Raw genomic sequence first — 24,846 nt, 5'->3', positions numbered from 1 at the left:
GTGAACGTAAAGTATCCCGAATGTAAAGTGAAAAACAAAAGAAAAACCAGGCTACTCCTAATGACTAACTTGGTCAGGAGAATGGGAAGTTGTTATAGAACCAATTATCAAGTCAATTCATAGCACAAGTAAAGAAAAAGGGCTACGAGTGAAGTTTGATGGGACAGGAGATGGGAAGCAGGTTTACGTTCACTGTCTTCGGGTGAAGAAGCCCCACAGTGAGCACAGAGAAAAATTATTCACAGAAGTTCCATTAAGCACCACTGGGATCTAACGTAATGGTTTCTTCTTTTTCCCTCACTACCTTAGGGCCGTTTTTACTATTTTGCCTCTCGTGGACTTCACAGAAGTATTTTCCATCTACCGAATTGCATTAAGTAAAAACCAGTTTGGCTTCTCAACTTCAGTAATCGGATATGCATATAGCCCTAAATTAACAAAAGAGGCCTAGTGTTATCAAAGCTGATATAATTACAAAAACAGATGACTATGATTTTTATTAACTTATACAACTTCACTATGGATACAAGCTATTTTTCATTAGATCTCCAGAATTAAGAGGAGAACATCATTTGTGTATTTAACCAGATTAAATCATACATATAAAAGGCCCAAAGATAGACAGATTGGGGGAAACAACCAGCTCGAGTGCAAAAGACTAAACTCAAGACAGAGGAATTTGTTACTTTTACCTTAGATAAGAAGAAACAAAAGGGAAAATGGAAAGAAAACAAGATAGTTCTTCATCCTCACTTTTTTGTGATTTTAAGGGCTGTCTTTGTTTTAGAAAGATCTCCAAGAGTGATGTACACCCTGCAATGAAAAATATCCCTCCAAACTGGGGAAACCAATGACCTATATATTTTTAAACCTAGCATGGGCCTCGCTTCTAACAGCAGGAAAACAAGCCTTGATTTTGAGTTAGTCTTCTGTCAAATTCAATTGTCCACCCATTTAAAAAGACTAGATCTAACTCTCTACAAGACATATGACAATACATAAATCCACCTAAACAAAAGACACAAACTCAAAATTTTAATTGGTTAGTGGCTCAGACAGTAAAGAATCTGCCTGCAACGAAGGAGACCCAGGTTCAATCCCTAAGTCAGGAAGATCTCCTGGAGAAGGAAATGGCTACTCCAGTATTCTTGCCTGGGAAATCCCATGGACAGAGGAGCCTGGCAGGCTACAGTCCATGGGGTCGCAGAAGAGTCAGATACGACTGAGCAACTAACACAGCATCTTCCAATGTACTACTCTCTATTATATCACTCCCCAAAATGTACTTATCAGCTTTCTGTACTTCTTGACTATCTTTCACCATCACTACCACCTCTATAATTTTAAATTTTAAAGGCTTTCAGGGCAGGAACTGGCAAAGACTCCCCCATAATAATTATTAACACCTAACACATAACCTAAATAGTATATTAAAAAGCAGAGATATTACTTTGCCAACAAAGGTCCATCTTGTCAAGGCTATGGTTTTTCCAGTGGTCATGTATGGATGTGAGAGTTGGACTGTGAAGAAAGCTGAGCCCTGAAGAATTGATGCTTTTGAACTGTGGTGCTAGAGAAGACTCTTGCGAGTCCCTTGGACTGCAGGGAGATCCAATCAGTCCATCCTAAAGGAGATCAGTCCTGGGTGTTCATTGGAAGGACTGATGCTGAGGCTGAAACTCCAACACTTAGGCCACCTCATGTGAAGAGTTGACTCATTGGAAAAGACCCTGATGCTGGGAGGGATTGGGGGAAGGAGGAGAAGGGAATGACAGAGGATAAGATGGCTGGATGGCATTACCGACTCGATGGACATGAGTTTGAGTGAACTCTGGGAGTTGGTGATGGACAGGGAGGCCTGGCGTGCTGCAGTTCCCGGGGTCACAAAGAGTCAGACACGACTGAGTGACTGAACTGAACTGAACACATAGTAAACACTCAGGTTATGTTAAATAAATGAATGCTTTTAACAACGTCAAGACCAGACCAGGACCCCCAGTGGCAAACCCAAACTAAAACCTCAAATTGATAAGGTATTGAATGATTTTTATAGACAATGACTTTCTGAAGTGGAAAAGCTAATGTGAAAGGGGCATAAATACCTGCTGGAATTTATATAAATCATTATACTTTTCATGGAAGTCCAAGTTCAAAAGTTCCTTCTGAAGTCCTTCCAAGAAGTTTTGGCTTTGGATGAAGTTTGGGATCACGCAGTGAAGAAAGGGGTCCATGTCCATGACAATGGCTTCTGTTGGGAAGAAAGTGTTATCTGTGACTTTTCCTTCTTGTATTTTTGACTCATGAACAGCACAGCAGAGAGAATACAAAAGGGATGGTGATGAATTTTTGGAAACTTAGTACCTAAAGTCAAAGATTTTGGGGAAGAACTATAAGTTCTTTTTCTTTTCTCTTCCCACTCAATACTACTTTTCAAAGGTATTGTGCTTAACAATGTTAGGCCTTAAGATGAGTATAGGTGATGTCACTAAATTAAGACTCCTGCTGTTTTGGAGAGTTTTTTAGTTCACTGATTGCTTACTCAGCTGAATGCATTTTAGTCTTAATTCATTTCCCCCCAAACTTCAAATGAAAGCAGCAAATTAAAAAAAGAATAGCAATACTGGCTGGCAATTTTTTTTCAGTCCTTTTTCTTTCCCTAAGGTACTGCTAGAGAAAGTCATAAAATACATATATATATTTTTTAAACTGGGTCAGTCATGACCTCCTCTAACTCCTTGAGTTTTATCTCAACGTTTTACCCACTAAAGCTGGTGGGAGAGATTATGTACCCCTCTAATAAAACTCACGGCCACCACCATGCACCAGGTGCCAGGCACAGTGGGGCTTCATAGTGTTAAAGCTTACAGGTGTTATCTTGTTTAGTCTTTTCAACAGTTTTAAGGTAGACCCCATCACTATCTCTATCCCACACAGAAGGAAACTACAAAATCCCTGGTGTACAGAGCTTCAGCATGAAGCCATCGCTTTACATGTGATCCGCAACACCCAAGACTCATCTTCTTAAAGCACCTAACCAATGAAACAAAAAACCAGTGCTCGATTCGGCAGCACTTATACTAAAATTGGAATGATACAGAGAAGATTAGCACGGCCCCTGCGCAAGGATGACACACAAATTCTTGAAGTATTCCATATTTTTATGTATGGCAAAACCAATACAATATTGCAAAGTAAAAAAATAAAATAAAAATAATAAAAAAATATTAGAACACGCTGATAGCCATGCCCACAAAGAATATAATACTTTTGTTAGATTTGGCTGCATTAGCTATATGTGGAAAAAGAAAAAAAAACCTGGCAAACTTTAGAAGTGAAAGTATGATGCATTAAGCAGAGTCCTTATCTTACAAGGTGATATTTGAAGCTGAGGATAAAATCATTTGAGGCAGGTTCCTTCTTTTGTTCAAACCATGTTTACTTCCGTGGGTCATGCTGTTGAACTACAGGCCAGCAAAACTGAGTAAGCCCAGGTGCCTACAGTCAGGCAGCTCTCAACACATGCTCTGGCTACGCGATCACAGGACAAACAAGCATCACCTTCAGAGGAAAAACCTGCAAAAGCCACTCGACTAGGTGTCCAAATGCTTACTGGTCCTTACTCAGAAAAATATGTATTGATACATGCAGGCATTAGCTCATTAATCACTCTCATCTTTCCCAGAGAAATATTATAGATTAAAAGGCAAAATGGTTGTCCAAGGAGGTCTTACAAATAGCTGAGAAAAGAAAAGACATGAAAGGGTAAGGAGAAAAGGAAGGACAGACCCATTTGAATGCAGTTCCAAAAAACAGCAAGGAGAGATAAGAAAGCCTTATCAGTGATCAATGCAAACAAATAGAGGAAAACATCAGAATGCAAAAGACTAGAGATCTCTTCAAGAAAATTAGAGACACCAAGGGAACATTTTATGCAAAGATGGGCACCATAAAAACAGAAATGGTATGGACCTAACAGAAGCAGAAGATATTAAGAAGAGGTGGCAAGAATACACAGAAGAACTATACAAAAAAAATCTTCACGATCCAGATAATTACGATGGTGTGATCACTCACCTAGAGCCAGACATCCTGGAATGTGAAGTCAAGTGGGCCTCAGGAAGCATCACTATGAACAAAGCTAGTGGAGGTGATGGAATTCCAGTGGAGCTATTTCAAATCCTAAAAGATGATGCTGTGAAAGTGCTGCACTCAATATGCCAGCAAATTTGGAAAATTCAGCACTGGTCACAGGACTGGAAAAGGTCAATATTCATTCCAATCCCAAAGAAAGGCAATGCCAAAGAATACTCAAAATACCACACAATTGCACTCATCTCACACACTAGCAAAGTAATGCTCAAAATTCTCCAAGCCAGGCTTCAACAGCATGTGAACCATGAACTTCCAGATGTTCAAGGTGGATTTAGAAAAGGCAGAGGAACCAGAGATCAAATTGCCAACATCTGCTGGATCATCGAAAAAGCAAGAGTGTCCCAGAAAAACATCTACTTCTGCTTTATTGACTATGCCAAAGCCTCTGACTGTGTGAATCACAACAAACTGTGGAAAATTCTTAAAAGAGATGGGAATATTAGACCACCTTTCCTGTCTCCTGAGAAATCTGTATGCAGGTCAAGAAGCAACAGTTAGAACTGGACATGGAACAACAGATTGGTTCCAGATAAGAAAAGGAGTACATCAAGGCTGTATATTGTCACCCTGCTTTTTTAACTTATATGCAGAGTACATCATGCCAAACGCCGGGCTGGATGAAGCACAAGCTGGAATCAACATTGCCAGGAGAAATATCAATAATCTCAGATACACAGATGACACCACCCTTATGGGAGAAAGTGAAGAAGAACTAAAGAACCTTTTGATGAAAGTGAAAGAGGAGGGTGCAAAAGTTGGCTTAAAACTCAACATTTAGAAAACTAAGATCATGGCATCCGGTCCCATCACTTCACAGCAAATAGATGGAGAAACAATGGAAACAGTGAGACTTTATTTTCTGAGGTTCCAAAACCACTGCAGATGGTGACTGTAGCCATGAAATTAAAAGACGCTTGCTTCGTGGAAGAAAGTTATGACCAACCTAGACAGCATATTGAAAAGCAGAGACATTACTTTGCCAACAAAGGTCCGTCTAGCCAAAGCTATGGTTTTTCCAGTAGTCATGTATGGATGTGAAAGTTGGACTATAAAGAAAGTTGAGCGCCAAAGAATTGATGATTTTGAATTGTGGTTTGGAGAAGACTCCTGAGAGTCTCTTGGACTGCAAGAAGATCCAACCAGTCCATCCTAAGGAAAATCAGTCCTGAATATTCATTGGAAGGACTGATGCTGAGGCTGAAACTCCAATACTTTGGCCACCTGATACGAAGAACTGACTCATTGGAAAAGACCCTGATGCTGGGAAAGACTGAAGGCGGGAGGAGAAGGGGGCGACAGAGAATGAGATGGTTGGAGGGCATCACCAACTCGATGGACATGAGTTTGAGTAGGCTCCGGGAGTTGGTGATGAACACGGAAGCCTGGCGTGCTGTAGTCCATGGAGTCGCAAAAAGTCGGACACGACTGAGCTACTGAACTGATCTTAGTTTACACAGTAAGGAGCTGAACCCATTGCCCAATGCCGCACAAAGAGTGAAGATGATGCTAACTCGCTAATCTCTAAATCCACAATTTCCACCAACTTGCATGCCCTCTACTTCCTGAAACTTCCTGGCCTTCATTTCTTTCTCTACTGGGTTTCTAAAGCCAAATGAACTTGGATTAAAAAGGGACAGCAGGCCAGGCAGGAGAGTCGGAGGTGGCCAAAGTCACGTTCTCTCCAAGAGCCTCTTGTACTGTAGCTTTGCTGCTCGACTGCCAGGACTTTTTCAGAGGCCCCCCAACCCGGCGCTGCGCCTCCCTCTTCACAGCGCCCGCTTACCGTGGCGGAATGGCGTCCTGCGACTCCAGGCCTCAGCCACTTGCTTTTTCAAAGTTTCCTCTGTGACAGCATCCGAAAACTTCGCCATCACCTCCTTCTTTACTTTTTTCCCCGCCCGGTCAGAACCCGGCTCAGCAGGCCGCTTTCCGTTCATCTCTTCGCTAGCTACAAGATCCACGGCACGCTGAAGTAGCAGCTCTTTTCCTAAGGAGACTATAATTCCCAGAATGCCTCCTTTCCGGTGTTTCCCTACTGCTACCCAATAGAAAGCACCGAGGTAAAGGAAGGTGGAACCAGTACCTGATTTACCAATGGGAGCCCCAGATACTGCAGCCATCCCAGCAGTGATTGGATCGTTCGGGGATAGGACACCGCCTTTCTACTTCCTGCCGCCAGAGGCTCCGGGTGCACTTCCGGCGTCCGTATGCCTCCTTCGGCGTTCTCTTGTTAATGGCCGCCGGCGGCTGCTGACTGGGACGCAGACAACCTCTGCTCACACAGGGAAAGTCTCCCTGCCTCCCGTTTTCCGCTCGCTGCTAGTGCCGGAGCTCTCCAGCATGTCCGTGGTGCCGCCCAATCGCTCGCAGACCGGCTGGCCCCGGGGAGTCACCCAGTTCGGCAACAAGTATATCCAGCAGACCAAGCCCCTCACCCTGGAGCGCACCATCAACCTGTAAGTGCGGCCTGTTCCTCGCGCGCGGTTCTGTCTGCATCCCCTTGGTCGTGAGCGCCCCTAAAGACTCCAGTCTTCTGGAGCGGCCTTCCCTTCCTCACCTTCCAGCGCCACAGACTAGAGCCCTACTTGAGAGGGTTTTCCCTTTCCTGGAAAGATGGCTTGTTTCCATGTCCCTGCATTCAATGTAGAAAATGCTTTGAACTCATTCTTTCCCCACGTCTGTGGAGATAATCAGCCGCAAACCGTGGTGTTTATCCTTTAACGGCGCGTATATGGCATTTTGTGTGTTTTTATTTGTTGTGAGTAGTATAACGTAGGAGAAGGCAATGGCACCCCACTCCAGTACTCTTGCCTGAAAATCCATGGATGGAGGAGCCTGGTAGGCTGTAGTCCATGGGGTCGCTAAGAGTCGGACATGACTGAGCGACTTCACTTTCACTTTTTACTTTCATGCACTGGAGAAGGAAATGGCAAGCCACTCCAGTATTCTTGCCTGGAGAATCCCAGGGATGGGGAAGCCTGGTGGGCTGCCGTCTATGGGGTCGCACAGAGTCAGACACGACTGAAGCGACTTAGCAGCAGCAGCAGTATAACGTAGTATATCGTTTTTGCCGTTTAGGCTTTGCTTTAATAGTAAGCTTTCGAGATCTAGCTATAATGCGCAGGCTTAGTCTTTTCCTCTGTTGCTTTATTGAGTGTGGGCTCCTGAATACATTTTATTTATCTGCTTAGGGCTGTCTGACTTTTATTCATCTGCTTAGGGCTGTCTGACTTCCCCCATGTTCCGTTACATGTTTTCGCCGCCGCAGCGACAGCATCCGAGCTGCCAGGAGGCCCCAGCTTGGGAGGGGGCTGGGGCTTTCACTGTAGATGGGCTTTCAGACCTTGGAGGTGGTAGTTCAGGCTCTAAGACGTGTCTGACTCTTCGGCGTCCCAGGGACTGCAGACGTCCAGGCTCCTCTGTCCATGGGATTTTCCACGCCAGAATACTAGAGTGGGTTGCAATTCTCCGGAGGATCTTCCCGACCCAGGGATCGAACCCGCGTCTCTTGCCAGGCAGGCGGATTCTTTACCACTGAGCCACCTGGGAAGCCTTTTCTGTCCTTGGAGAGGACCAAAATGTAGTCCAGAGAACCCATTGTGGGCTGCATTTTACTTTTAACATCTTATTGTTTAAGCGCTTAAAGCCATTGCATTTCGAAGCCACTCTCAGAAGTAATCTGTGGCAGGGAATTGAAATTTGGGCTATGTCTTGCTCAAGAAATTTATCAGTATGCTTTTTCTTTAAAAAAAAAAAAAATCATTTCTGAGAGTTTGAGAGGCACCATGGTGCCAAGCTAATGGAGGAAAATGAGCAGTTTACGTTGGTCAGTATTTAAAGGATGCAAGGATTTACTGATACTGGTGTTTTGGTAGGGAACATTAGGTGTTTCTCTACTTTATCTTCAAACAAATGAAATTTGCTCAAAAGGGATTTGAATTGAAAAGATGGTTTTGTTTTATTTGACAGAACAGGTGATGGAAATTCAGGTAATAAAAATGTTGGGTTTATGAAATCTGGAACTATACAAGCATACAAGTAATAGGAATTCCCTAGTGGCTCAGACCAGAGAAGGCGATGGCACCCCACTCCAGTACTCTTGCCTGGAAAATCCCATGGATGGAGGAGCCTGGTAGGCTGCAGTCCGTGGGGTCGCTAAGAGTCGGACACGACTGAGCGACTTCACTTTCACTTTTCACTTTCATGCATTGGAGAAGGAAATGGCAACCCACTCCAGTGTTCTTGCCTAGAGAATCCCAGGGACGGGGGAGCCTGGTGGGCTGCTGTCTATTGGGTCGCACAGAGTTGGACACGACTGAAGTGCCGTAGCAGCAGCAGCAGTGGCTCAAACAGTAAAAGTCTTCCCGCAGTGCGGGAGAACTAGTTTCAGTCCTTGGGTTGGGAAGATCCCCTGGAGAAGGATATGGCAAACTACTCCGTATTCTTGCCCGGAGAATCCCACGGACAGAGGAGCCTGGTAGGCTACAGTTCATGGGGTGGCAAAGAGTCGGACACGACAAAGGGACTTCATTTAACTTCATACAAGTAGTAGATACTATATATATTAACAGACTTCCCAGGTGGCACTAGCGGTAGGGAATCCACCAGCCAGGGCAGAACAGGAGACACCATTTTGATCCCTGGGTCAGGAAGATCACCTGGAGGAGGAAGTGGCAACCCCTCCAGTATTCTTGCCTTGAAAATCCCATGGACAGGGGAGCCTGTTGGGCTGTGGTCCATGGGGTGGCAAAGAGTTGGATATGACTGAGCGACTGAGCATACACATACAAGTTAATATCTCTAGCTATTACACTAACATAATAGCATTTTAATTTCACATCACATCTTTAGAAAAATCCTCATAGTATTCCCATGAAACGGAAAAGGCTAAATGTTTTTGTTTTAAATGTGAAAGCACAGCTTCTGTATTACTTTCATTGGTTACTATTGTTAGTGCTCACAGTTTTACCTTACTTTACCTTGATTATTCGATCGTTTTGCATCAAGCCATTATATCGAACTGCTACTGCTACTGCTAAGTCACTTCAGTCGTATCTGACTCTGTGCGACCCCGTAGACGGCAACCCACCAGGCTCCCCGGTCCCTGGGACTCTCCAGGCAAGAACACTGGAGTGGGTTGCTATTTCCTTCTCCAGTGCATGAAAGTGAAAAGTGAAAGTGAAGTCGCTCAGTCGTGTCCGACCCTCAGAGACCCCATGGACTGCAGCCTTCCAGGCTCCTCCATCCATGGGATTTCCCAGGCAAGAGTACTGGAGTGGGGTGCCATTGCCTTCTCTGAACTAACTTGGTGGAAATGTTTCAATTTTTGCTCCATTAAAGTTATGAGTTAATGGATTCGCAGTACTTTGCCTCTCCTGTATAATCACAGTATTCAGAAAGAATTGTTGTGAATTCAGTTCACCTGGTTGAGTAATGGCCTAAATTGAAAATAAGTTATCTCTCCTCCAGTATATTTTATGAGGAAATATTGCATGAATGCTTAGTTTGTAGCAGGCACTAGGATTAATGCTGCGTAGACAGTGGTGAGGAAGTCAGGTGTAGTCCCTGCTTTACAAAGCTCACAGTAGGATGGGAGTACTACAGATGTGTCTGGGCTGGCACTGACTTCACAGCTGAACAGTCTTATATTTCATCTTAATGGCATCTTTTGATATGAGAGCTGGGTTTGCAATCGAGATGTATTAGAGCTATCTTTAATTCTAATTCAGGTGATGAGAACTGAATGTTAATGTATACAAAGCTTTTTTTTTTTTTTTTTAATTGCAGGGCACAAAGTGCTATGTGGGGTTGCTGCTACTCATGATGAAGGTGTTAGATTTAGAATTGAGTCTACTGGGGAAGGTCCTAAAATCTTTAGAGCACCTTGGAAATAGTTTATTTTAGTTACTTTAGCGCTGCTTCACTTAGCCCTGGAATTTGGCTTCTGGGATTAAATTTTTTTTTTTTACATTTTGGCAACCTTGATTTGTTCCCCTTCTAAGAATAGCTTAGTGGATTAGTTATGTAGTTGTTGACTTCTAACACAAGGTGTTTTGGTAGACAAGATATGCTGGGGACAGGCAAGTGTGGCCAAAGCATTCTTACCCAAAGGTTTATAATCAAAGGCTGCTTTCTGTAAGTCTTACGATCAAAGGGTTGCAAGGTGGTACCTGTGATGAAATGAGTTTTTAAACTATTTTTAAGGAAAAAATATTTACTAGGCAAGAAGAAAACTTTTCAATATGTTGTATTTTGAATTCTTGCTAAAGAAGTAGAGAATGTTTATAATTACATCTAGTCAGCAAAAGATTCAAATGAAGAGAAAGGAAGAATAAAGATACTGAATAGAAGAAATGCAGAAGGCTCAACATCTTATAAGGGAAAGAAAAGCTCATCTGAAGAAAGGTACCAGAAAACTCTGACAATAGTTGACGGGACAAATAGAAAATAAATGAGGAGATGATGGAAAGTGGTGGCTCAGTTTGTAGAAAAAGACATCAGGCATTAGCACCCATAATTAATAGAATTTATGATTAGATTGGTAGAGGAGCCCAAGGGCACATTAGCCAGGTTGACAATGTTAGCATCTAATACCAGAGGATTGCCAGTTTCTCGAAGAAGGCAATAGCACCCCACTCCAGTACTCTTGCTTGGAAAATCCCATGGACGGAGGAGCCTAGTGGGCTGCAGTCCATGGGATCGTGAAGAGTCGGACACGACTGAGCGACTTCAATTTTACTTTTCACTTTCATGCATTGAAGAAGGAAATAGCAACCCGCTCCAGTGTTCTTGCCTGGAGAATCCCAGGGATGGGGGAGCCTGGTGGGCTGCCATCTATGGGGTCACACAGAGTTGGACACGACTGAAGCGACTTAGCAGCAGCAGCCAGTTATTCAGATAGCCACTCCTCTATGCATTTAAGAGTTTTAAGGATATTGTCATCTATACTTGACCTCGACTTCTCTGGTGGCTCAAGCGGTAAAGCATCTGTCTACAATGTGGAAGACCCGGGTTTGAACCCTGGGTTGGAAAGATCCCCTGGAGAAGGAAATGGCAATCCACTCCAGTACTACTGCCTGGAAATCCCATGGACAGAGGAGCCTGGTAGGCTACAGTCTACGGGGTCGCAAAGAGTCGGACGCAACTTCACTTCCCTTCATCTATACTTGAGAGTTCAAGTAGGAAGTAACAGCATTGAGCTAATGAAAACTCTGGCTTTAGAGTCCAGAGAGCTAGATTCTAATCTCTGCTGCTGCTGCTGCTGCTAAGTCACTTCAGTCGTGACTGACTCTCTGTGACCCCAGAGACGGCAGCCCACCAGGCTCCCCCGTCCCTGGGATTCTCCAGGCAAGAACACGAGTGGGTTGCCATTTCCTTCTCTGCTGTCTTATTAACTAGTTGTTTAACTTTTTTCAAATTCTTTGTCTCTAAGTGCAATATATATATACACTTTTTACCAAGGTTTCTTTTCTATGATTGGTGTCTGTCCTAGTAATTTATTGTCTACAGTTCTCAGATATCTGTCTTTGGATCACAGGTACCCTCTTACCAATTACACTTTTGGTACAAAAGAACCCCTCTATGAGAAGGACAGCTCTGTTGCAGCCAGATTTCAGCGCATGAGGGAGGAATTTGATAAAATTGGCATGAGGAGGACTGTAGAAGGGGTTTTGATTGTCCATGAGCACCGGCTACCCCATGTGTTACTGCTACAGCTGGGAACAACGTTCTTCAAATTGTAAGTGTCATTGGAAATGAACAACTTTGAATAAGATGGCTGTTTTATGCAGCTTTAAAATACAGCTTTAGCTTTTAGTCATTTGTCTCAACAAACACGGCTGTTATTGGAGTCTTGGAAGAGAAACTCAAAAGCATTTTTTTTCCTCCATTGCAGTGTTCATTTATGAACTATGGTCTAACTAGAATGGCCTAACTAGAAATCTTCATGTTTCTGTGTATTGTTGATGCTAATGACTGAGCTTGAGAGAAGCCCTATGAAACAAACGAGTCCAAGTTCAATTTCTAGATGTCTTTGTAGCATTACTGAGAACAATTGATTTTATTTCTTGCTTAGGATCAATAGTGTTTCCTATTCTTAAAATGCTTTACATTTTTATAGATGATTGTTTAGTTTTCTCATTTAAGTTTATAAATCTCTCAGTATGTTTAGTCCACAACTGTTTGACTAGATTATACCAAAAAGAGTGTTCTCATATACTTAGTTTGGAATTCTTAAAAAATGCTGCATTCTTCAGATCTAGAGAATGTGGGTCCACTGCTCCCTCAGCATTTCTAGACTCCATTATCACTAGATAACTTCCAGAGAGAAAAAATCGGGATGTACTGGTTTCCAGCAACTATGTGATGTTTATGTTGTGGTACATATTTTAAGACTAGGGTTTGTCTACTGTGAATCTCGTGAATGGACATGAATTCCGTTTTCTAGCACGTTCTTCCCCCTCCATTTGACATTTGTTTGCTTTAATTGCCTTACGTGACACCGAAATGTGTTACGAAGTTACTTGATAGAAGTAGTAATTATTGTGTTTTTCCTGTTAACCAAAATTGTTAATACAAGTTGAAAGCTGAAATTTTAACCTTTATACAGACCTGGTGGTGAGCTTAATCCAGGAGAAGATGAAGTTGAAGGACTAAAACGCTTAATGACAGAGGTATTTTTCTGTTTAACCACTTTGATGATTTCATTAATGCTCATCTAAATACCGTCAACTTAATGCATAGTCAGATTTTTTTATGCCTTGAAAAGGATGAGTTTATTTTAAATATTTAGTTTTCTGTAAATAAAACATAAATCTTAGAGTGTTAGTACAATGTTTATTTTCTATAAGTTGAACTTATACTTTGTCGTAGCATTATTTTCCATTGAAATAGTTGATGTAGCAATAATGGTTAATAAAACAACATTTACTGAGTATTGATTGCTAAGCAGTGTTCTAAGTGCTTTACATGCAATAATTTGTTTAAACATCATAATAGCATTAGGAAGTGGGTGCTGTTAATCCTGTTTTACTGATAAATTAGGGCACAGAAAGTGCAAGTAGCTTCCTTGATATTTTACAGCTAGTGTGTGGTGAAGTTGGAGATTTGAATGCAGGTAATTTTATTCCAGAGTAGGTGTTGGAATTTTGACAGGAGAATGATTCCTGTTACATACCTATTTTCATTTTTGCACATACCTTTTAGGCTTTGCCCAGGTTGTGCTACTTTTTAGAAGCTGTTCTAATGTCTGTCTCTAAAGACTTGGGGCTAGATGCATATAGATGCCGGAGGTTTTTGAGATTGTAGGCTGTTTCATTAATAAATAGTTTTCTTTCTTAGCATGCAACCCCCCTTAGTTACAAAACTAGTACATATTCTGTGCAAAATCCTTGGCAAATACAGAAAGGAGACAAAACTAAAACCTGTATTTCTTCCACTTTGACTTGTTTTTTAGTATTTCTAAAATGCAGTGTTAGTCTTAAATTTTGTGCTGTTTGAACTTTCATTTATATACGGTAGATTGAACCTACCTGCTTACCTCAGCTTTTTCTTATAACTCCACCAAAAAACATTAAAGGGGTTTTAGAAAGATAAAAGTCCAGTAGGTTGATGGATTGTAAAATGAGACGGTAACAAGGAAAAAGTGTTTGAAGGTAGAAGGCAGATGAGCGAATCATAATCGACTTAGCCAAAACCTCAGTCTCCCAGAAGGGCAGTCAAGGACCCAGCACTCTAGAACATCAGAAAAGCTTAGGAATTGGGGGTACTTGTGAAAGAGGGGGTGTGCATGGACTGAAAGCTGAATTGACTGGCAGTCTGCATAGGATTATTGATGTACCTAGATCATCTTCCCTACTTTACTTTTAGGCAAAGACTGCTGCTGATTAATTCTTGGTAGAGATTGAATTGGAAAACACTAAGCAATGAAAAAGTTAAGGAGGTGGGGAGAATAAGTGAAGTTACAGCCTGGATAGTGAGACTTCTACTAGGCTGATAGTGTTAACAGCTAGTTTATATACCCCAGGTTGAAAATTAGAGGGTTTCCCCACCGCCCTGGAGAAAATGGAGAGTTCCAAAGAATACTTTGATGATAGATAATATTTGGGAATCTCCCCAAAGAACTAGGGTAGCCTTGTCACTCATGTACACAGAGTTGTCAGTTAGGCAGCTTATTTTACCCTTAATTGTGAGCAGGTATCCAGTATCACCAGGCTTTTGGGGAAACTTCTAAACAGGAAAGAGCAAAAGAAGCAAAGGGAACTTAGCAGAAACAGAAAATTCAGTTATCAGTAGAATTATAATTAGTATTATTGATATGATAAAAGGAGACATTGTATCTGTAGAACAGTGTGCCATTAGAAAAGACTACATAGCCAACAAAAAAGGACTCATGAGTAATTTTTTTTTTAAAGGCAGAATTAAAAATTGAGTAATGAGTTAAAAATTGAGTTGAAATCTATCAGAAAGTAGAACAAACAGAACATAGGTAAGAGAAAAGGATCAGTATAAACTGTAGAAACAATAAGGACCTACTGTATAGCACAGAAAGCTATATTCAGTATCTTGTAATAACCTATAATGGAAAAGAATCTGAAAAAGGCTATATATATATATATATATATGTATAACTGAATCATGTTGCTGTACACCTGAAACATTGTTAAGCAACTATAATTCAATTAAAAAATAAAATCTAACCTGGATAAATAAAACAGAGGAAAAGGAATTAGCAAAACAATAATTCAAGAAAGTTTCCCAAACCTAATCATTAGTTTTCAGATTGAAAAGACCTACTGGCCTTCTCTCTAGAAAAAGGGTAAAGAGAAAAATCCTGAAAGTTTCCAAAGTTGGGGACAAGGAATGGGTAGACCTGGGTTAAATGCAAAAACATTAAAGTCAGAAATGGCATCAGCCTCCCAGAAACAATACCAGAAGTTAAGTCATGGAGCATACCTTCATAAATCTGAAAGTACGTAGTGTCCCTCTGAGACTTTTTTATCTAATCAAACTATAAGTCAAGTGTGCAGATAAAGTTATTTCCAGCCCAGCAGAGTTTCTATAAAGGTGATGTCTTTTATACCTTTTTTTAGGAAGCTAGTGGATGGAGGATATTCACCACTAAAATGAAAGAATGAAGAAAGAAAGAAGGGACAGGGTTAAGAATATAGAGAGGATCTAATAACACAGGAGAGAAAACAAGGGAAGCCCTAGAATTCCAGCTGTGAATCAGGGCTGAGAGCAACTACAGATTGAAGCAGGATGATAGAAAAATGTCTCTTAGGAAAATAGAATAATATTTGAATTGAGAAGAAATTTAAACTCTTGTGGAGAATGTGGGGAATGAATTAGTGATAGTGAATGAAATGAGTATTGTCTCTGAAGGAAAGGATAGTTGTTCAAATAGGGGTGTGTAATTATAGTTTAATAAATGCTCTGCTGATTCACCAAGTCATATTAAATACTGAATGTTGATTTAAATACCGACAATGGGAGCATGGTAGAAGAGAAAGTATGAGTGAGGAATATGGTTTTAAGATCTAAATTCTTGTTCCACAGTAGAGGGTGTTAAATTTTTTTAAAGGTTTTTAAAAATGAAAAGCAATCAAGAAATGGTCATAAAAGAACATTAAAAATGTAACTATTAAAAAGTATAGTAGAGAGCTTGACAGATACTACCTCAGCCAGGTGATCAAGGTTAATATTTAATATCAATGATAAATCATGTTAATGGAATGTACCCCCTTGCAATGATGTGATGAGAATGAAACTTTACCTCTGTGATTTTCCTTCCCCAATTCCCTGAAATCTGAAATCTCGGTCTAATAGGGGGCATTCTAGAAAACAAAATACCTAACTCCTACTCCTCGAAACTGTGAAGGTTATCAAAAATAAGGAAAGTCTGAGAAACTGTCAGTCTTAGAGAAGCCTGAGGAGAAATGCAAATATAGTGTAATATTCTGGGTGGGATTCTGGAACTGAAAAAAAGACATTAGGTAAAAATGAAGGTTATCTGATGAAAATATGCACTTCGGTTAATAATAAGGTTATCAGTGTTGGTTCCTTGGTTGTGACAAATACGCTATCTTAATGTAAGATATTAATAGTAGGAAAACTGGCTGTGGGACATTTGGGAAGTCTCTTCAATCTGTAGATGCTCTCAGCTCTGATTCACAGCTGGAGTTCTAGGGCTTCCTTAGTTCTAGGCTTCAACTTTTCTGTAAACCTAAAACTGAGATAAACAGCTTATTTAAAAACAAGAAGAATGCTTTTAAAAACGAGGCAAATATCAGGGGGGGAAATGGCTAAGAGTTGAAAGTTGTAGCCAGTGGGAATGGTAAAATGGGACAGTTAACTGCTTTTTCTCATCATGAACTTTGTAAAACCATTTTTGGCTAATTAAAATGTGTAGAGCATAACTCTGATTAAGTTACGTTTAATCTTATACAGATTTATGGAAATGAAAACTGAATTTTGCATACTTATTTCTATAGCTTGGTTAGGTGGGTGGTTTAAAAAAGCTATAGTTGATTCTAGAAAACTGTTCTATGCCGTTGGTTGATATAGGTAATTAATCTTTGATTTTCAGTGCCAAGGCATAGAACAGATGGGTTGGTCCTCCATCATTATGTTGATGCTAGCTTGCCAGTTTTGAACTAATAGTTTATGTCTTGGGCAGAATGACACAGATAAATTGTAGAAAGGAAATTTATATGGGAGCATATTAGCTATTCATCTCTATTAGGAGTGCTGTGAAAAATACCTTCTTCACTGAAGAAGGATATTCATTGGTATGTATATTTAGTTTACCAGCTCTATCATTTCTTTTTGACAGATATTGGGTCGTCAAGATGGAGTCCTGCAAGACTGGGTTATCGATGACTGCATTGGCAACTGGTGGAGACCAAATTTTGAGCCTCCTCAGGTCAGTGTTCAGTTATATTTGCTGGACATTTGGGGAAGTAGGAAACTGATTTAATTCTAGCCATTTAAAAAGTTTGTAAGAGAATTTGACTTGAGATTTCCTTTTTTCTCTCATTAATTTAAATTAAAAAATAAAAGCCAAGCATTTTTTCTTTTAAAGGAAAATTTCAAATATGTACAAAAATAGCATAGTAAAAGTGAACAAATCCCATTAGCTGTCACTCACCCCCACCAATTAGCTCATGGTCATACTTCAGCAGTCCTATTCCTTTTGACTGCTCCATCCCTGCTGTCCACCCTTTTGTTGTTTTGAAGCACGCTCTCATTGGATCTCTCTGATGCCAGTGTGCATGGTTTTCATGATCATGTATGGTACCTCCAAAGCCTGAGATAGCTAGCTGTCTTGATTCATTATACCCTAGGGATTACTGTAGTCGGAGGACTGTTTAGGTCCCATTGGGATGGCACAGTGGAAATAGGCTTTTCCAGTTAGGTAAGAGTTGGACAGACTCAACTGAATCCTGGCATCATTGCTTAACTGTATCATTCTGGGAAGGATACTTAGTCTCTGCACAAGTTTCTTACAGAAATGGGAATGCTGATAACCTCCTTTAGGCAGCCTCTGTTTTTATCCTCCTTTCCCATTATGCCTGTTTTTAGCACTTTTTAAATTCCCCTGCCCTCAAATACTTCAAAAAGGAAAGTAGGCTTCTCTGAATATATTATGGGGAGATGCAGGAGAGGTTTCATTATGTGTGCACAGCAGCAGCAGAAGAAAGCTTATCTTAGGCTTTTAGAATTCTTTGTGTAAAATTCTTCATTCTCAGGTAGCAACCTTCCCTCTGTACTTCTCTTTTTCCTTTGCATTCTTCAAAATATTTTCTCCATTTTCACAAACAATTTGACTTTGTTCAGCTGACAGAGACCGCTCATCCAGTGTTCTTGCAGCATTGTCACATGTGGGGTGTGTGGCAATTGTGGGGAGAAATTTCCTGTCGAGCACCTTATTGTATTTAAACTTTTTATTTAGTAAACATGGTCTGCATCAGGATTCTAGCAAATTTAAATTTGTAATGATATGTTTTTAAAAGACAACTTTTATTATAAATATTTATGTCAGACTTCATTGTGTTTAAACTTGTCAACCTATAATTGTTTCTGTGACTGAATCATTTACTGCTTGATATTTTATATTTATTAAAGCATATATTTATTAGTTCATCTGTTAGGTACCAGATCTGTTAGGTAAAGGGAAAACTAGAAAGGGTTCTTCTTCAGGGAGTTTACACTGTATTAGGGGATAAACACGTAATAAATAGATGAAGCCATGGTGTACACGTTCAAATTCTATTGGGGTTATAAAGAAGTTGGTCTTCAGGCCTGATACTTGAGCTTAAAGTCTGAAATGGGAGAAGTTGGTCAGTGGAGGCATGGGAGGTGTCAGGGATGGCTTGGCAACTACAAATTATTCTCTTATTATTTTAGTATCCATATATTCCTGCACATATTACAAAACCTAAGGAACATAAGAAGTTGTTTCTGGTTCAGCTTCAAGAGAAAGGTAAGTTACTTTGTTTTTGAAGGCAGCCATCTAAAAACTTCTATAGTGTAATTTCAAGGATACCTCTATTTGTGGTTTTTCCTCAAGTTACTTGAATTTGGGAATTTATTGTAAAACTAAAAACGCATACCATTTTTATCCACAATTACCTAGTTTTTCTTGGATATGCCAGTTATGTTACTGGGGAAGAGTAAATAACTGGAGCCAAAAATATCAGGTTATAGTATTTTTAATAACTTTAGCTGCTGGTATTAATTTCACATTGTGATAAAATTTTAGGAGACAGATGAATTGATTTTTTTATAATAGAGTCTTTAGCTCTGTTGTGCACATTAACAACTAATTACTCTGATTTTTGATACTTTTAAAATGGAATTCAAAATAAATTAGAATATCAAGAGTCTCTTCTTTCTCCCAGAGCCAGCACTCATAAGGTGCTCTTGGTTGTTAACAGCATGGATTTCTTTAGAGTCCATTTCAAAGCTGTGACTGACCTTCTCTTAAAAGACACAATCAAAATGTGTTAATGAGAATTATTTTTTTCCTCAGAAGTTTCTCAAATGTAAAATTGGTGATTACTAGTGAAGCAGAAGCAGTGATTATACAAGGAAGTATAGAAAATGAATACTGTTTTTATTTTAGCCAATAAACACTGTTTTTGTTTTAGCCAGTAAACACTGTTTTTGTTTTAGCCTTGTTTGCAGTCCCTAAAAATTACAAGCTGGTAGCTGCACCGCTATTTGAACTGTATGACAATGCACCTGGATATGGACCCATCATTTCTAGTCTCCCCCAGCTTTTGAGCAGGTATGGAAAGTTGGGCTTTTTGTGTTTGCTTCATCTAAACTGGCGGATTTAAAATAATTCAAGCCACTTGAGGAGGGATAGTTCATAAATTTTGGTCTTCAAGGACACTAAGACAGTAGATGGATCCCTAGGTCTTATGTAGATTAAGCCAAAGATGACTGTGTCCTCAGACCTTAAGTTGTAGCATGACATTCTGGTATTGGTGCTTCTGTTCTTTTCCAAATCTGGTATTTTCTACAGGTAAGTTTGAAATCATCATAAAAGAAGAGATGGTAAAATCGTAGTCGACAATGTATAATAAATGTGATGGGAGTTATGTATATAAAACTGTGGAGAATTGAATCTCTTGTCGTAATGAGTATTCTCATTACTCATTGGGAAATCTATTCAGGTCCAAGTTGGGGCATGTAGGATTGAGTCCTGAATTTTTACATGGAGTTTATTTATTTATTTATTTATTTTTTTAAGGCAGATGGAGTGATGAGAAATGTGTGTTGTTTTGTTTTTTAAATTGACTTATGCTGGTTGAGGTCCTTGTCAGTAACAGATAGGACTCACAGAATAACATAGTGGTTAATAATATGGATTCTACAGTCTGTGTGTGGATTTGAATTCCACTATCATTGCTTCCGGGCAGTGTGGTCTCTAACAAATTATTATACCTATTTCTTCACCTGTAAAGGGGGTGGTAGACCCAGCTTCAAAGATTTATAAGGACTAGGTGAAATAACATATAATAAAGTGCTCAGAATAATGCCAGGCACCTGGTAAATGCTTAACAAATGTTACTTTAAAAACAATTTCAGTTGTGATCTTGGCCTTCTGTGAAAGCGTGTTAAGTATGAAATTGGTCTTTCTGTTCTGGCACTGAAGTCAGACTTCATCTTTTGTTCCTGTGCTTTGGTCTGTTGATGGGTTATACATTGAAGTATGGGATATGAAAAAGAGTCATGTTACTCATTTATTTAAACACTGTAAGGTAACAGTAATTGTGCTGGGTGGTCAGAATACAATGAGGTATAAAAATGTTTACTTCAAGGAAAGTGGATAATCAAACTTACACTATTAGAATTTTTTTAAGTTATAAGTATTCAGCAGCATTGAATGTAAGATATGACAAGTGGAAGAAAAGGGTGTCTATGTAGAAAATGCCCAAAATATCAAGGGAGAGTTTAAATGTCCAGATAAATTTATCTAAGGTAGAAAAAATGTAAATAATATTGTTTTTAATAAAGATATTGTTCTTTTTAAAATTCAGGTTCAATTTTATATACAACTGAGTTGCTGCACAGCAGAGAAGTAAGAGAAGCCGTCTCTGTGAGCACAGCTATACACAGTGTAGAATAAACGTCCCTGAAGTTTTTTTGATGTTATCTCTTTCCCAGTCCTGAAATTAGCACCTGCTTTCTATTGTCTGAATAGTAAAGTTAATATGAAAAGCTAGATTGTGCTGTAAACAAATGTGATATTGTTTAGTTTACTTTTGGTTCTACACAAATATTTTTTGTACAACATTAAAGAAAGTGGACTTCTTTCTATTTGTTTTTTTGTTGTTGTTTTGTTTTTTAATTTCACATTAAACTTGTAAAATTCTTACAGGTGAGGATTCCTTTTCCCCAACTAGACAGGTGAATGTTAAGATATAATGGCTGATTAAGGTCAGTCAAGCCTTAAGCAAAGGCTTAAGTGGGACTCTTTGCTCTGATACCATTCTTGGGGGTATACTCCCAAGACCATGTTGTAGATTTTTGTGATGAGGATTGTCTGTTACTTTGGGGAACTGCATTTGCTTGATTGAATCCAAGGTGCAACTGCTATACCAATTTTACACTCTCTACGAGTTATATCACAGCAGAACTCCAAGTGTATTATTGATGAGTACATTTTATACCAGCGTAGCTAGACCTTATTTCACAAGCAACAGACGTTAACCATACAGGAAACTGTTAAGATTGACCTGGGAGTTGGTATAAAAAGAAGTCCAGGGCTCAATTAAACACCCCCCCCTCCCCAATAAGGGAAGTATTCATTATCTGTGCTCTTGTGAAATTATGTGTCTTAATTATTTTTATGGCTGTGGTGAAATGGTGATCTGTGAAGGAAGTTTCTAAAAGTGGGTCTGTTAGGTTTTGAACTCTTGGATTATAAAGTTTGTTATTTCAATTAATGGGGAGTTATAGCCAATGAGATGAAAGTTTGGTTTTAAAAAGTGACATAAAGCCTTTTCAAAAATATTTTGGAATAATCAGAATTAGATTTTGTCAGCCTACGAGAAAAATACCAAATTTAAGAATCCTAAAAGCACAGTTAAATTAGGATCAAATTTGAGGGAATAAAAAAAATTCTTAAGGCAAAAGAATTGGCCTTGTTATTTCTTAATAGTACATTGTGTATGCCTTATTATAAATGGTTGATTGTAGGTTTAATGTAAAGGAAGTCTTATAAGATGCAGCTACTAAAATAGATTGCTAGTTATGTTTTTCATAGATAGAAATGAACTTTTGGTTAGTTGTGCATCTTTATGGTACTGATGACAGAGCTAGTCTCCTAAATATTGGGTGACGTGAAAGATACATCGTATATTCTTCCTATTTAGGCTTGAGAAAAGGAGACCGAGAGCAACTGAGCAATTTTAAACATTCAACTAGGTGAGGTCCTAAGAAACCTTCACACGGTTGTGAATCTAATAGTGGCTATAACTGTGCCTACTAATAGGTGAGCATCTGTCTCCCGGACCAAAAATGACCAGCGATCGCCTTTGAAAGAGCCTGTTTCTATGGATAGTCCCCCTCCTTCAAGTGTAACAGTTCTGCTGTTCTGCTTCACATTCACATGTTTCTAGCTAACTGTAATTTTACTGTTGAGCTCACTGATGCATCCTACAAGATTGGGGAAGGCAGAGATGGACATGGCTCAGTCTCCAGCCTACCTTCAATAATTGTTTCTGGCCTCCAATTGGAAAGCTATGGTGACCACTTTGAGGTGTGTTAGCTCATGCCCTTTGGGGAAGGTGAAGAGAGGCAGACTTTTTTGTGGTGTGATTTGAAGTGTTGTCAGTAAGGAGTGTTAGAGTTGAAATGTCATCCGATTCGAGGCCACTCATGTTCTTTTGTAACTCAAGCTTTGACCTAGAAATCCTTTCTTGATCATTACTTCCAGTAATATAAGTGCTTGAGTCATCCATACTTTGGGGCTTACGTGAGAAAAATGGTAAGCTGGAGTTACTAACCTGGAATATATAAGATCTGATTTTGAGTTAAAATTCATAATTCAAACACATTTTAAAACTTGTTTTTGAACTTGTTATAGTTGTATCCCAGTGCTCTCGTTAGGTTTCCTGATGAAAATAGAACTGGGGAAGTTCAAATTTGATGTAGTCCATTAGAAAGAGGGTACAGGGTACTGTTTAATTAACACTTTGATATGTAAGTTCTTATCATTTCTTCAAGAACTAACAGTCTTAAAATGTTCATTCCAATTCTTTACATAATCAATACTGACTAGTTTTAAATGACTTATATGTTTGAATGCCTTGTTTTCCAGGTTTGTTTGTAAATGAAAGCCTTCTTTTGCATTGTATAATTACAATATATGTCATGATCTTTTCCCTGAGTAAGTAGTGCATATCCTATATAAAACTACTAAATGGCATTGGAAAGTATTCAATAGATTGAGGGGAAAAAAATAAAGTTTTACTCAAATGTTATAAATCATATTTAGGATTGACATCCCTTTGAAGAAAAGCGAAATTTGTGTTTTTTTCTATGTGATGAAGACTTATGGTTTTTTTAATAAGTGGATGATACTTAAAATAGCATAATGACAATTCTGTGTTTGAATCCATCTTTTGACAACAGTTAAAAGATTTTTTTACTTTTTATTGTTGTCTTCCCTTGTAATTATTACAGCATTTTGTGTTGCAGTAATTCCTTTTTTATGTTTAAGGGTTTTGTTGAATTAGTATTTTATTTGGATCAAACATAACCAAACTAGTCAGTCTGTTTTCTTATATGTTTAGTCAGAAGTGAGAGGTGGAGTTGCTCAGATTCAGCAAACCAGCTAGTCATTCACTTAAAATTCCCTTAAATAGTGTGACTCTTATGCTTTCAGTTTTTTAATGCCTCTTCTTTAAAGTACCTGCTTAGTCACTTGAGACGAAATGCTTGGAGTACCTTTTCCTCCTTGGAGTTCCTCTTCCTCCTTGGAGTTCCTCAAACTTGATGTTTTCACTCATTCATAGTGTTTGGAACAGTTTATGCCCCTCAGTAAGACCACTTCCGAGAGCGTGAGATTTTGCATATTGCATTTGCCAGAAGAGGCTTAGTGGGCTTTGACTTTGATATGGGTCAGCTTTTATAAGTGTAAGGTTCAGCTTCCCATAATTACTCCACATGTTTTACATCACTCATTATTTGGGTTAAACTGGACTCATTTGAAGCTATTTGCTTTTGTTAAATACATAATGCAAAGCATAATACTATAATTTGACTTGAGCCATAAAACACACTTTAATATTAGCTTGTATTGTATTTATCTAGCTTGTTTTGGGGAAAAAGAAAACTAAAACCTAAGTCTAGATTAAGCCAGTTAAGATGTAATTGTATTTTAGTGTTGGATTGTATTGTGAGACTAGAGTTAAGTTGGGAAAATGTATCATGTTCTGTTAAGGGAAAGATCAGTGCTTTAAAAACTTAAACTTTGGTTGCTGTGTTCACATCACAGTGTACAAGAATCATTTATAGTTTGGCTTTGAGAATTATTCTGGCGTTAGGTTTATAGAAAAATGTATAAAAGAAACTGAAGTTTTGGTTATATTTTTATAATTGTAAAGTTAAAGTTTGATTAAAATGTTCACTGTTCTTATTTTATTTTATTTTATTGTCATTTCAATAAAAAAATTAAAACAGAATGACTCTGACTTTTGTGTGTGGCTGCTAACCATAGTGTGCCATGAGAAATCCTGCGTGATTCTTTTTCAGTATCATTGGCCAGGGGCCATTACATTAGGTAAGAGACAACTTGCGTAACAGCAGGGACCTGGAGACCTGGGACGTCTGTGTTGCCCTCCGCTCACATTCCTCCCTTGTGTGTTGGCAGTGGTCTTAGGCAGATTCAGTTTCCTGTGAGGTGAAAGGGTCATTTTCTGCAATGTTTAAGGACTTGGAACTTGAAGACTGGGATTTATAAGTAGACATACAATTTTGCTAACTGTGTTATATCATTGGAGGTCTCAGTTTCCATAGAGTATTGACTTCAGTTTTTGTTTTTGTTTTTTTTTTCTTTTAATCAGATTTGCTTGAAGGTCATGATGGTCTGTGACACCATGCTTGCTACTTCTGTAACACTTTGTAATTTAATTCCATCATTGTAATAGTAACTCAGAACTTGAGAATATGTGTAATAAA

The 24,846-nt window shown here is 39.1% G+C and overlaps 2 protein-coding genes and 1 non-coding gene across 4 annotated transcripts in view; 2 read left to right on the top strand and 1 right to left on the bottom strand.

The window, feature by feature from the left end:
- Nucleotides 1-6,166, bottom strand: part of OGFOD1 (2-oxoglutarate and iron dependent oxygenase domain containing 1) — a 31,566-nt gene extending 25,400 nt beyond the window's left edge. The window contains exons 1-2 of one of the 2 annotated variants that reach the window (XM_027516513.1): nucleotides 5,936-6,166; nucleotides 2,103-2,248 (exon numbers count right to left, since the gene is read on the bottom strand). In XM_027516513.1, the coding sequence (XP_027372314.1) occupies nucleotides 2,103-2,248; nucleotides 5,936-6,089 (300 nt within the window). In that variant the 5' untranslated portion in view covers nucleotides 6,090-6,166. The remainder of the gene's footprint in view (nucleotides 1-2,102; nucleotides 2,249-5,935) is intronic. The other variant, XM_027516514.1, reaches the window with a different exon arrangement.
- Nucleotides 3,054-3,160, top strand: LOC113876886. Its single transcript, XR_003506620.1, has one exon. It is a non-coding gene; the product is annotated as a U6 spliceosomal RNA (small nuclear RNA).
- Nucleotides 6,167-6,334: 168 nt separating the features above from the next.
- On the top strand, nucleotides 6,335-24,350 carry NUDT21 (nudix hydrolase 21). The gene is made up of 7 exons (XM_027516519.1): nucleotides 6,335-6,608; nucleotides 11,690-11,890; nucleotides 12,761-12,824; nucleotides 16,985-17,074; nucleotides 18,559-18,634; nucleotides 19,327-19,441; nucleotides 20,700-24,350. Exons 1-7 carry the CDS (start codon nucleotides 6,493-6,495, stop codon nucleotides 20,719-20,721), a joined length of 684 nt encoding a protein of 227 aa, XP_027372320.1. The 5' UTR covers nucleotides 6,335-6,492; the 3' UTR covers nucleotides 20,722-24,350.
- The last annotated feature ends 496 nt before the right edge of the window (nucleotides 24,351-24,846 follow it).

This window comes from Bos indicus x Bos taurus, chromosome 18, assembly GCF_003369695.1.
Source record: "Bos indicus x Bos taurus breed Angus x Brahman F1 hybrid chromosome 18, Bos_hybrid_MaternalHap_v2.0, whole genome shotgun sequence".
NCBI lineage: Eukaryota > Metazoa > Chordata > Mammalia > Artiodactyla > Bovidae > Bos > Bos indicus x Bos taurus.
The sequence above is the reverse complement of the archived record's forward strand: the minus strand, read 5'-3'. Positions and strand labels throughout refer to the sequence as shown.

What these genes read in the sequence shown, in the direction of transcription:
- NUDT21 (XM_027516519.1), top strand. Translation starts at nt 6,493, where the DNA reads ATGTCCGTGGTGCCGCCCAATCGCTCGCAGACCGGCTGGCCCCGGGGA. An exon ending in GGAACAACGTTCTTCAAATT is followed by an intron (nt 11,891 to 12,760) that starts GTAAGTGTCATT and finishes ACCTTTATACAG; the next exon opens with ACCTGGTGGTGAGCTTAATC. An exon ending in TAAAACGCTTAATGACAGAG is followed by an intron (nt 12,825 to 16,984) that starts GTATTTTTCTGT and finishes TCTTTTTGACAG; the next exon opens with ATATTGGGTCGTCAAGATGG.